Raw genomic sequence first — 14,111 nt, 5'->3', positions numbered from 1 at the left:
CATTTTCATTTTAATGATGTCAACAAACAGTGGAGCAGTGATTGTGGTACACAGAGCCCAACCTCTCTTATCAGCGGTAAAGTATGGGTTACACGTATAACAGCTTGCCAGGTCTTGAAAAAGGTTGTTCTAGAGATTCAAAAAGGAATCCAGCTGGGCAATCAAAACAGAAAACAAGTGAAGCAAATATTCATGCATGTGTTATAACTAGCCGTTATTCATTGCAGAATTCAACATCTGCTTTTTCCCTTTTTTGAAATTGTTTAAGCAATTCAACGATAATAAGAAGTTCTGCTGTTTTAAAAATATCTGAAACCTTTAAATTGATTGCTGATTCTACTTGCTTCCTCATGTGTCTTAAACTATCAAAACTGAGAGAATTCAAATTAGTTTTGACATGGCTTACTTTTACAGCGCCAAAGTAGCTTTTACAAGCTGTAATTGTTCTCCGTTCAGTAAAATATACATGCTATGCAGCAGCTCTTTGCATCTTGGAATTTTTTTTTATATCATATTGATCTAAACTGCCCTCTGTAAATTATTCCTTAGTCCTACCGAAGGACATGCTCTGAATATTCTCTCTAAAAAAAAAAGCTGTAAAAAAAATCACATGATTGAAATGTGTTTCTTCTACCAGTATACATGTGTGTTACATCTGTGAGGTCATAAGAAGTTTTTAAAAAACAAAAAATGAAGTAGGTGTAAACTGGAGCTGTCCAACTAGGTGGGCCTCTGTCTTCCACCAAATGGTGGCCGTCTCCTGCCCAACAGGCATAGTGTAATTCTGACTCGAATAGGAAGCAGCGAGGGAGCATGTTCGGGTAAGTTACCAATGAACACCAATGACGATGGGATTATGTTTGCTCCCACTGTACAGAGACACATGGAGAGGTATTAATTATTTGTTTCCACCAATGTAGGGGAGAGAAGCGAGGAGGCCATGTGTTGCTAATTCATACCTGTAATGCTGACAAGATAGGGGGGCTTCAGGACTGTGGTCCTTCTGTGTAGCTTGCTATCTATTCACTACATTTTTCGACTGGTACAGGAAGCAGAACAAAATCTGTCAACAGTAAGAAATGTTTGCATAAGTTTTTGCCTCACTAGTGAAGGCTTATGTTTAATTTCTGGCAAAGATTCATTGGGTTTTCAGATAGAGACTACAACATATAGATTCTAAAAAAATGTCATGTGTAGCTATATTCTATATACTGTAATCTGTTTCCTCTATTTATACTTTATAGAAGAAAATATAAAATCCACAAATTAATACCAGACTAACGGGACTATTTTTAGTTCTGCATGGAAGATAATAAAAGAAATAAAAGTAACTGTTTGGGATGTATTCATAGTAAAAATATACACCACTATCTAGTAGTAGGGATAAGCACAAAAATACTGTGTGTGTGTGTGTGTGTGTGTGTGTGTGTGTATATATATATATATATATATATATATAGTATATATACTGCAGCAAGTTACTTTATAAAGATAAATAGGCAACAATGTCCACGCATAAGATACTGTAGAGGATATGTCACCATATAAAATATGTATTACGGCAACAAGTACAGTATAAAAGCACAAAAGAATAATGGTAACGTTGAGTGACAATACATAAAGTAGATCAAAGTTTATGTTTTCCTACATAAGGAAAGGAAACTCAGGTCCTCCTTTTTTTGATGCTGGGAATCTGTCATTCAGACCTTGAATACTGATACCCAACAATCCATACTATCATGTTTGCAATGCACTCAATGTGATCAAACCAGACTGTTAACTGATGATCCTCTACCTTCCACCTAAATTACATTTTATATTATATTAGCCAAAGCCTTCCCCACTTCCTCCAAATGCTCAATAATAGACCGACTGCCATCCAGCCAACAAATACTGTTGAGCCTAAGTTCACACTGAGTGCGGGAATAAAATCGTGCAAGCTCAGCTGAACTCGTACAATTTCATTCCCCCATGTCAGTCCTGATGATATTGTACCCCCAAATCACCAAAAGTAGTACAGAAACTATTTTTGGAAATCGGTGTGGCATGCCATATCACACCAATTTGAACCAGGGCTTAGTGCTCATCCTTAGACCCAATACCACTAATCCAACCTCATACTATACTAATAAAATTAATACTGTTATTCTTATATTGTTTTATAAATAGATGTAAAGACTGATTTTACAAAAAAGGCAATACCAACAACACTTTTTTTTTTAAATCTGTCCCCACCCCACTCCCACTACCTGAGCTGTTTATGTTAGGGGATTCTTGGCAGGATTTTATAGAAGTAGGTGCTGTTTAAGCAGAGAGATCACTATTGTTCAGAGTACTAATGGAGAATTTTGTATTGTTAGTTTGCTGTGGATTAACCAAGCTTTTTTCAACCAGGGTGTCCAGGCACCCTTGGGTAGCTTCAGGTTTCTTCAGGAGTGCCTTGACAAAATGCCTAAAAATTGTCTAAAAATGTAATAAAAACCAGCGTGTGGATGAAGTCTGCCTTCTAGTTACACAGGTCTTCATTGTGCATCATTACAACCTCATTGTTGCTGGGGTCCTAACAGCCAATGATGTTATCAACGATAAGGAAGACTTCAGGCACATGCACCCTTGTTTGCCCTTCCCTTGCCCCCTCCATCAGTACTGGAGTCACATAAGCTGAGTGAGGGAGAGAAGAGAAACTCTGGAATACTACCATAATACTACCAGTGTTCAAGGCTGTATTTTCTTTTTAAGATTAAATCACCTCTAACGCTGGGTCTCCTACATGTGTGGATGTTGTTCCTGTGATATGTAAAACTATTGCTTTTCTTTTTTAGAATGGGGTGCCTCAAGAATGTGCAGCATTTTAAAGGGTGCCTTGATTAAAAAAAAGGTTGAGAAACACTTGATTAATCCTTCAATGTGTACCTCTACTGCTAGTCATAATTTGGCACAGGTACTTGCTTTTCACTTTTTGCTGCATTTTGATATGTAGATGAGACATCTTCAACTGTGTCAACTTGGGAAACATTTCACAATAACATTGCCTTCAGTTTATTCATTGCTATATAATGTTGATGCTGTGTTGGATCTACTATTATTGAAATCATGAAAATAATTTTAAAGGCAGAAGGTTTTTTCTACCTTACTGCATTCTATGCATTACGATATAAAGCCTTTTGTGTGTATCAGCCCCCTCCAGCACCCCATAATACTTACCTGAGCCCCATCTTTGTCCAGCAATGTCCATGAATACCTTGGTCTTCCCGTACTCTCGTCCTGATCGGCTGAGACACAGCAGCGGCCACATTGGCTCCTGCCGCTGTCAATCATAGTCAGTTAGCCAATCAGGAGAGAGAGGGCAGGGCAGGGCCAAATGGCAGCTCCATTTCTGAACGGGCACACAGGGCTGCAGCTTTGAGGGCACTCAACATGAGGGAGGGGCCAGGAGACTTTGCAATCACTTTAATTGTAACACAAAAAGAGGAAATTAAACATGGATTCATGGCTGATAAATTGAGAATTTTATATTGTGCTTGTATTGTTCAATGCTTCTCCTTTGTACACCCAATTTCCATTTCCAGTTATTGCAGTGTAGCAATAAAGCTGCACAAGTACATATTAACTGTAAAGATTGAGTAGCTTGTGATCATTGTTATTCCTGAACAAGTGTCTTTGTATTGTCTGTTATTGGCTTGACCCTGTTGTGGATGTTTTTAGTTACTAAATAGTACTTCAATTGCAGTCAGAGAGTGCTATGCTTACCTGCCTAGATGAGTTGGTTAGTAGGATATCTTAGTTTTCAACACAACACAGATACCTGTCATGGTGAACTTGGCATATATCATGCTGTATTTTAGAAATAAGAAACTGCTGTTAAATTCTTGAATTCATTTTCATTTACAGCCAACTGAGGTCTTATTTATTTTTTTTCAATTCAGGAACATTATGTCGCTATTTTTATTTAACACATGCAACTGTGTATTTACATAAATGTATATAAGATCAATTTAACACATTTTCATTTATGTTGTTTATTGACTGCACTTAACTAAAACAAACATGCAGTCTTATATTACTAATGGGTGCAGTTTGTTTGCTTTTATTATCTCTCTTGGATAGTCCTAAATTGGCCTGTATCATGACATTACTCACTTGCATTTGTACATAGTTCTATTAATGTAACCTACAGAAGAGCTCTCTTAGTTTTCAGTGCTGTGACAGCTTGATTGAAAATGACTCGGTCATGCAACACTGTGCCCAAATTTTTATATATATATATATATATATATATATATATATATATAGGCACACACTATATTACCAAAAGTATTGGACAACCTGTCTGTGACCTCACAAATGCGCTTCTGGAAAAATGGTCAAACATTGATAGACACACTCCTAAACCTCATGGACAGCCTTCCTAGAAGAGTTGACTTTCCAAAATTGGGTCATTTTGGGGGGGGGGGGTTTACAAACTGCCATGCTATTTTAGCACCTCAAGAAATGAGATAGGCAGTCATAAACTAAAATCTGCATAAATTCAAGAAAATGTACCCTAGTTTGTAGACGCTATAACTTTTGCACAAACCAATAAATATATGCTTATTGACATTTTTTTGACATGTGACTGAATACATTTTGGCCTAAATGTATGACTAAAATTTAGTTTATTGAATATTTATTTTATAACAAAAAGTAGAAAATACAATTATTTTTCAAGATTTTCTGTCTTTTTCAGTTTTTTATTGCAAAAAATAAAAATCGCAGCGGCAATCAAATACCATCTAAAGAAAGCTCTATTTGTAGGAAAAAAGAAACAGAAATTTTGTTGAGGTACAGCATTGCATGACCATGCAATTACCAGTTAAAACAGCGCAGTGCCAAATTGTAAAAAGTGCTCTGGTCATTAAGCAGCCAAATCTTCCAGGGCTGATGTGGTTAACTGCTTCAGCCCTGGAATATTTTACCCCATTCCTGACCAATGCAGTTTTTGAGATTTGGCACTGCGTCGCTTTAACTGACAATTGCGCGGTTGCACTTAAACAAAATTGACTTTCTTTTTTCCCACAAATCGAGCTTTCTTTTGGTGGTATTTGAGCACCTCTGCATTGTTTATTTTTTGCACTATAAACAGAAAAAGAGCCACAGTTTTGAAAAAAAATGCATTATTTTTTATTTTTGCTATAATAAATATCCCCCAAAAATATATATAACATTTTTTTTTTCCTCAGTTTAGGCTGATATGTATTCTACATATTTTTGTTATAAAAAAAAACGCAATAGGCGTATATTGATTGGTTTGCACAAAAGTTATAGCGTCTACAAAATAGGGCATAGTTTTATGACATTTTTATTATTCATTTTTTGATTATTAGTAATGGCGGCAACACGCTATTTTTATAGGGACTGCAACATTTTGGTGGACAGATTGGACAATTTTGACACATTTTTGAGACCATTGGCATTTTTACAGTGATCAGTGCTATAAAAATGCATTGATTACTGTAAAAATGTCACTGGCGGTGAAGGGGTTAACCGCTAGGGGTCAATCAAGGGGTTAATGTGTTCCCTATTGTGTGTTCTAACTGAAGGGGGGACTTTATAGCAAAAGAGAGAGATCGCTGTTTATACTCTGCATGAACAGACGATCTGTCACTTGTCCCCTCAGAGAACTGGAAACTGTGGGGGTTATTTACGAAAGGCAAATCCACTTTGCACTGCAAGTGCACTTGGAAGTGCAGTCGCTCTCAATCTAAGGGGTAGATCTGAAATGAGTGAAAGCTCTGCTGATTATATCATCCAATCATGTGCAAGCTAAAATGCTGTTTTTTATTTTCCTTGCATTTCCCCCTTGGATCTACAGCGACTTTACTTCCAAATGCACTTGTAGTGCAAAGTGGATTTTCCTTTAGTAAATAACGGGGCACACAGATTCCAGTTCTCTGTGTGCCCCGAGCAATCGCGGGAGCCCGGCAATGATCATGACCGCCGGGCACTCGCATCGGCTCCGTGGGTGAGCAGGGGGCGCACGTGCACGCCGCTGGGCAAAGTGACGTTACATAACGTTGTTTCACCCAGCCATGCCATTCTGCCGCGGATGGTTGGCAAGTGGTTAAGGACCTGCAATAAAAGTATCTGTTTTTATTCGTTCTGTGGATCTCCTCTCCTGCTGCTCCTTGAATATTCCTCCAACTGTTATTAGAACACATGCCATCTAGAGGGAAGCTGTGACATGAGCAAGCAAAACTTTGTTTCTCTACCAAAATGGTCATCTGTACACAGAGGCATAGTGCAGAACAAGAAATGCTAAATTAAGAAATGTTAAAAGATCAGCTGCAGGGAGCCTACAGGCAATACTAGTGACTTGTCTTTTGCCCTTTGCTTGTTGTTTTGGGCAAGGCTAAGTTTAGGCCTTTAAGAAGCTGCTAAATGTTAAAGTAAACCTTTCCTAAGGGGAGCAAATTGGCTGCCATTGTTAGCCTTCTTAAAATGGTAGTTCCCTGGCTCTTATGCAGACCACATGCAAACATGCATTTCTGGAAAATCAAACTATGGTCAAAAATCAATTCCTCTAGGTAATTTTTACAATGAAAATAGCAAACAGACAAGAATGCCGATCTCTCATGCAATAAAATCAAGTTACAATTGTTGGGTTAAAAGCAAATTGGCAACAGTGTTCCAACTTGTCTCCATGCACAAAGTGCAGGTAGTGACAAAGGGGGAGGCTGACAATGCATTACACTCTTTATCAAGCCTCCTCGCTTTATCAAGCCTACTTCCTTTGTCACCAGTTGGACCCCACAGAGGTACTGCTGACAGACCGACATCACCACCAATCTCCAAATGCTTGTAGTGTGCCCTCTCTGAGGAATTTACAGCTGCATGTGTTTCACCTCAACCACACTACTGGCCACAGTATATCCCAGTGAATCTGGCAGGCTCCCTCTGGCTTAATGGGCACTGTGACAAAATAGAACACTGTGAGTTCAAACATTGCTTTTAACCCAATGCATATAGCTTGATTTTATTACATGAGATCAATGTACTTTTGTTGGTTTTCTTTTTTGTAGTTCTGTGGAGACCCTGCATTTCTTTGGAGCAGCATGATCTCGTGTACCCTTAACCCATGGGCTACATCCCCCCCTCATAAGTGCTGTGGACTGTAATTCTTGCTTGTGGTGGCTATTGCTTATAATAGTACTGTATACTTTAGTTCTACCATTTGTTTTATTGATCACAAGGGAAGCCTCCCATAAAACCCCCTAACAGTTTTTCAAGCTGTTTTGTCTTCTGTCTAGGATGAGGCAGCTGCTAGGACCAATATATCCCCTAGAAGTACAGTAGTGAGCACCATCCTTCTGCTGAGCCCCACAAATGCACAGTGTGTTCCCCCTCCTGTCACAGCTAATGAGCTCATCTGTGAGAATCAGGGCTCATGTGCAGGGCTCAGTAGAAGGTCTTGCTCCTGTAATGGCCAGTACACACGATCCAAATATCGTACGAAAACGGTCATCCAAGGAAGGATCGTATGATTTTCAGATCGCGTGTACACCACGTTCAACAGCCAATTAAGACAAGTTCATTCGATATTATTTGATTGGACTTGGAAATTTTGCCCGTACGATTCCAGATCGTACAATTTTCGTTTAGGCAGTATAGTTGTCATCCAAAAATACAATACAAATACATTACAACACATGACATCACTTACGATTTTTTTTCTCTATCGTACGAGAATTTTTGTGACTTTATTTATCTATTCAATTTCTACTTGCGTTTATTAACCGAAAACGTTCGTACGATATTCGGATCGCGTGTACGGGACATAAGGCCAAGGGGCATCTGCTGTAATGGCTTCTCTGTCCTAGAAAGAAGACAGTGCAGACTTTAAAAAAACTTTTAGGGATTTTAGGGGAGGTTTCACTCGTTACAAATATGGGATACGGATATGGAAATAGCATCAAAGCATATTTGGAAAGCTGATTGCTTTAGAATTATGCAATGATATTTAGGTACTGCGTACTCTAGGTTATTATTTGATAAAGGTGAACTAACAATTTAATGTAGACATGTTCACTTTAATGCTGTATTAATGTAAAGAATTAGAGAAGGAGCCCTCGAGCAGAAAAGGTGGTTATTAATACACCCTGTAATATAAAGTTCCATTAGTGCCTTGCTTTCTGCTTCACCAAAGTCCCATTGCATTATGATTGAGTGATAAGTGTTAGACAAACCATTTTCCTTGTCATTGGCTACATTTTTGAAATAGGTTGCATTAATGAACCTGAAGAAATCAAACAATACAATTACTTTTGACTTGTAGTTTTGCTAATGAAATTAATGCCAGTTAAATTGAAGGTGTCAGCCAGATTGATGGACAGTGCTATAAATCATGGATTAGTAGACTGAAAGTTTAACCATTTTAAGTGTTTTTATCCAGTGACTAAATTTATATTTTGTTTAGATATGAAGGGCCCCTATTGGGATTTGAGGATATCATGCCCCGTGCCCCAATTTATATGTGGGAAAAATCAAAAAATATATTTTTAGCTCAGCTTTAGTACATACATTTCCCAAGTTATGTAACTTTAAAAATACTACAAGTACTAAAAATGGTATGATGATCTTTCACTTTCTATTTTGGGGTGACTGCTGCATGGAATTAGCATGAGAGGAGGGATAAACAGCAGGGGGAAGGTATGGAGTAGAGGAGACAGAGGCGCTGTGTTGACAAAAGACCACTATGACAACACAGCTTGAGATGTCATTGCAGTAGTGGCAGTGTTGTGAGCCTACAATCATTGGGTATTTCCCACTACTTCCTGCATAATTAAAGGGTAAAAAAAATGGGAAAGTATAGGAACACATTTTTGCAGCTGAGGGTGACAATGGTGCAGTAAATTCACTGCAGGTCCTACTTTGTTTTTACCCTTCTGGGAGAAGTTTTTAAGGCTGTCAGGATTATCAGATATTTTCTTGGGGAAGATCAGTGAGTTGCAGCAAAACCAGTTATTTATAACAGAAAGGGCATTATTTTAATGAAAATATTTTTTTTTTACTTAAGCACTTAATCACATGCCGGCCATTGTACTGCTGCAGGTTAGCTCGATCCTGCGAACCGTTGTAGCTGTACATCGGTTCCTTTAAGTAAGATAGCAAGCATGCACACGGTGGAGGGTGTGTCGATGGGAACGTTCGCGGGCACGAGAGGCAGAACAGGGACGTATGTTTGTGTAAACACCCAAATCCCTGTTCTGTGAGGAGAGGAGAGGCAGATCGTGACTTCCTAATAGCTAGGGACCACGATCTGTCATCTCCTATAGTAAGTTCCCTTCCCTCACAGTTAGAACACACACTAGGGAACACAGTTAATCCCTTGATTAAAGCAACGCAGTGCCGCATCGCAAAAAATGGCCTGGTCATTGAGCAGCCAAATATTCCAGTGGTTAATTGCAGGGATTATTTAAACTAAAGATTTGTTATTTTTGATATACAATAGACTTTAAATGAATTAATAAAGGATAAATCAAAAACATTATGATCTTGTTCGCAGGAGCATTAAAGCTGCCATGTAGATGCATACAGTGTACAGTTTTGTATGCTTCTGTGCACAGCAGTATACCCAGCTATTAGCTCACAACTGTGCTTGGCATCATAATGTTGCACTTCAGGAACAAATAATATAAAAAATAGAGCACAACTGTGTTGATGAGGTCATTCTGCGCATGCGCCACATTAATTCATGTAAACATCAGTAGTGTGTAATCAGTGGTGGCAGTGCCACTGACTACACTTTGTTAAAATTTAAATGTCAACACTGAGCAGCGGTGTTAATAGAATCCATATACTTTGGATGCTGCTTGTAAACATTAGCAAAAGTGTCACGTGTACAGTGTACAGACAATGCAGAGCAGAGGAAAGTTTAAAGTGGTTGTAAATGTAAAATTATTAGAAAAAAAAACAGGTTTATACTTACAGTATCTCACAAAAGTGAGTACACCCCCCTCACATTTTTTGTAAATATTTTATTATATATTTTTATCCACTTAAGGACCGCCTCCTGTATATATACGTCATTATTTTGAAGAGGGATATCTCGGTAACAGCAGCAGCTGCTGCCACAACCGAGATATCCCTCTTTACAGGGGGTGGTCCTGTGTACGATAACGGTGGTCTCCTTTTTTTTTTTGGAAAAAAGGGAATTTTTTCCAAAAAAAGTGCGGTTGTAAGACGGCAACGCAAATACGGTGTAAAAAAAAGTATTGCAATGACTGCCATTTTATTCTCTAGGGTGTTAGAAAAAAAACAAAATATATTGTTTGGGGGTTCTAAGTAATTTTCTAGCAAAAAAAAAAGGTTTTAAACATGTAAACACCAAATCTGAAAAAGAGGCCTGGTCCTTAAGTGGTTAAGTGACAACAATGAAGAAATACCCTCTTCCCCATAAATTAGCCAATCAACTTTTTAAATGAAACCATTCTGTTTTTATTATGTATCTTATTCTATAACCAGTGATGCCATCACTGGGTCTCTGAGCTTCTCTGAGCAGGTGCTTGGCCCAGTCAAGAGCCCTCAAGCAGTAGGCTGGTTTTTGGGAAGATAACTTATACAAAAACAGAGCAATGCCACTCCAGGTGCTAAGAATTGCTCCCTTCAATCTTAGGGTGCAGGTCCATTCTGTAGTCTGAATAAGAGTCAATAGTTAAAGAAAGGTTGACCACACTCCCAGGTGTAAAGCAGTGATGATTACTTTATAGAAGATAAAAATCCATCAAGATACATTATAAAATATCATGAGACCTCTATGCAGGCATGGCAAGATTAATGCATTTCACAAATCAAGGTTCCCTTAGTCATAAGACATGGTTTTTGAGAAGAGTTAAGTGTATATCAAAATGCCATGATGGGTGAATGTCAGTCTGGAGGAGTGGAAGTTCCTAGGCTGACTGCATTTGCATACCCACCATTGATTTTGTCCATATTTGATGCTGCATCTCTGTGATCGGAAGAACTGAAAGAAAGTGAATGAAAGGGGTATACCAAGGGCAATTAAACTGAGGGAGAGGCATGCCAGATGATGCTGGATGTCATCCAGTCAGAATATGAGGTGGGCTGCATCTGACTCATTGCCGTTTATAATGCACAATGTGAAACTCTTACAGTGTGAACTGAAATCAGGGTAAGCAATTTCAGCACAGCAGAGGGGCCTGTACAACTGTGCAAGACTGAAGGTGATGCTGGAGTTCAGCTTGAAAAAGTCTTAATGACAAAGTCAAGAAAAAATAAGACATGAATTTACAGAGATGAGAGCAGAAAGAGTGAGAAAGTAAGAATGGAGGAAACGGGAAAGGAAAGCAGGGCAAGTAAAAAAGGGAGAAATGCACCAAATAATATATGTGCCCTAGTAACTAAATATTTTTCTGAGGAGCAGATATACTCAATCATGGGTAGTAAAGCTTCCTAGGTGAAGTGACTGCCCAGGAATAATTGTATAGCCAGGCAGGGCTCTGCAATCGGAGGCTGTTTTACTTTGACATTTATAAAGGTAATTTTTGGATGTAGAAATGTATTTTGATACATATTTCATTGGTAGAACTAATAAAAGAAAAAAATTATCTTTCATCAATTATTATTGATGAGCAATTAAAAAAAAAAAAAACTGCAGTAAATCTCTATCCTCACAGTAAATGTCTAGCTCCACACACCCAATCTTTATTTGGTTAAACTCACAACAAAATCTTCAATGCTTTGCTTGCATTAATCAATTTCCTGCATGATTTGAGAACATTTTCTTGGACTGTTTATCTGGATCGATATGTGAAGGACATTGTGAATTTTATTATGGAGACATTCATTTAGAAATTGCTTGCTACAAGAACATTGTTTTTTTTTTTGTTTTTTTTTCAGAACCTTCCTACTGAATCACAGTAGGCTAAACCATTAGATATATAATTGTTTAGCATAAAATGTCATTTTTCCCAATGCTCGGTGTTCTACAAATGTGAATAAATATCATATATGAGCCTGTTTGTGTTTATCGGTGCCTTGATACATGCATTACTTTATCTTTTACAGGTTAGAGGCCCCCCAGCAGCAGGAGCATTCAAAGAACGACCTGCAAAGCCCACGGCTTTTCGCAAGTTTTATGAGCGAGGAGACTTTCCAATCGCCCTTGAGCATGATACGAAAGGAAACAAAATAGCCTGGAAGGTAAGTGAGAGCACAGCTGTGACTGCCAGCTGTGCTTATTGAAGTGACATCTTCTATTGCCAAACAAAGTTAGCTTATAAGTAAATAAACCTAAGTAATTCATTGGCAAATGAAAGTGTATGGTGGAAGCTGTTCATAAGCAGGCCCCCCCGGTGTCAGCCAGCCACCTTGGCTAACGATTAAATTATCTTCCATAAGAAAAGAAGATGACAGAGCCTCTTTGCCTCAGAGAATTATCTCATGCATCAATTCATCTTTATTTTTATGAGGACCTGGCAACCCTGGCTGTTTCAGGCAGTCCATCAAGTGATTGCACATTGCGAGCGGTAGCCATTTATCTCCCCCAAATTTCACCTTCCTGCAGGACACTTCCAAATGGAAGCTTTAATTACCTAAATGGATAGGTCAAAATTGGCTGCTCCCTAGGAAATGCAGAGCAGAATATAAACGAAGGCAGATTCTCATTCAGAGACGGTGCTTTTAGTCTGCAGCATATGTCAAGCAACGTAATCGCTGTCATACATGCCTCTGTTAGAGGCTGACCTCCACTGCTGAAATCATTACAGCGCCGACATTTCTCTGACAAAAGGTTAATTGGCTTCAAAATAAATGTATTGCCTAATGACTCCATTCCAATACGGCTGGATTTCTGTCTCCAAATGGCCCACTGATGTTATTTGTAAAAAATTGCCAATCTTTTTAACTCACTAGGGCAAGCTTTTAAATTTAATTTGAAAAACTGAATCTTTTTCCTGCTCCATCCATTTAATTACATGTGTTCTCAGAAGCTTTTCTCCCTCTTTTCTTTTGCTTAGTCAAAAACATAAATTTCTGAGAGCCCAAATAAGTGAGAAATCATTATTTGAGCAGAGTACATTGAAGCAATCCTGAATCAAATAAGCATATTAAACTGAAACGCTTGTTACACAGTCTGTGCTGAGGATTTTTAATACAGACCCTATTTTAATTCAGTCACCTGCTGAGTGCGAAGACAAGCAAGGTCGTATATCTGTGTTTGGTTTCTTTACTGATCAAACTGAACTGTTGAATGCAAATGACAGACAACTAATATTACATATATTTCTATTATTCTGTGGCCTGTTCTCCTGCAAGGGGGAAAAAAAGAGCATCTATTACAAATTTTGCTGTTCTGTTAAATTGCATTTAATAAGATCATATTGTATTGTAAAATGCAGTAGGCAGTGTAACACATTCTTTTTCCATAAATCAGTATTTAATTATTAATTTTTTTGCATTATACTTGGTAAACTTATCTGGAGAGAAATTATTCTAAATACAAAAGACCACAAATACCACTTTCCTAAAATATGATATATGTTCTGATACAAAGCAAGTGTGCTTGGCAAGCAAAGGCATTCCACTCTGCAACCAACAAAACATTTTTAATGCCATTTCTGCCCCTTCTTGAGGCTGGGTTCACACTGGTGCGATGTTGGACATTGCATGTGTTTCACACCGCACTGCTGTGCAGATTAAATGCGATGTCTATGTGATGTGAATTCAGCCATACAAATTGTATTCCTGAATTTGCATCACATTTGCACCAAAATGGCGCATGACCCTTTTTTTGGTTCACACTGGAATCGGATTGCATGGGTGTTCACACCCATGCGATCCGATTCCTGCACCATCTTACAGTTCACACGATATGTAAACCGATCTGGGGTGTTATTAATTTTCTATTGACACCCACAGTGGTTTGCATAGAGCAGTGAGAACTGCCTGCGAGTCCTATGCAATGCAGGTACTGGCACTGGAATAGCACTGGTTCTCGCATCACACTAGTGTGAACCGGGACTTATTAAGCAAGCCAAAAGTGTGTCCAGGTCCTGCTATAGTGCTGTTTAGGGATGAGCTTCCTGTTCGAGTCGAACATACGTTCGACTCGAACA

General features: G+C 38.4%; 1 protein-coding gene across 1 annotated transcript in view; it reads left to right on the top strand.

The window, feature by feature from the left end:
* PACRG (parkin coregulated) overlaps positions 1-14,111 on the top strand; it is a 718,380-nt gene that overhangs the window by 153,928 nt on the left and 550,341 nt on the right. The window contains exon 2 of the mRNA XM_077486658.1: positions 12,064-12,198. Within this exon, the coding sequence (XP_077342784.1) occupies positions 12,064-12,198 (135 nt within the window). The remainder of the gene's footprint in view (positions 1-12,063; positions 12,199-14,111) is intronic.

Source organism: Lithobates pipiens, unplaced genomic scaffold (assembly GCF_037356315.1).
Source record: "Lithobates pipiens isolate NorthernLeopardFrog02 unplaced genomic scaffold, aLitPip1_a1.2 Scaffold_18, whole genome shotgun sequence".
NCBI lineage: Eukaryota > Metazoa > Chordata > Amphibia > Anura > Ranidae > Lithobates > Lithobates pipiens.
Note: the sequence above shows the minus strand (reverse complement) of the source record. Positions and strands in the feature narration are given on the sequence as shown.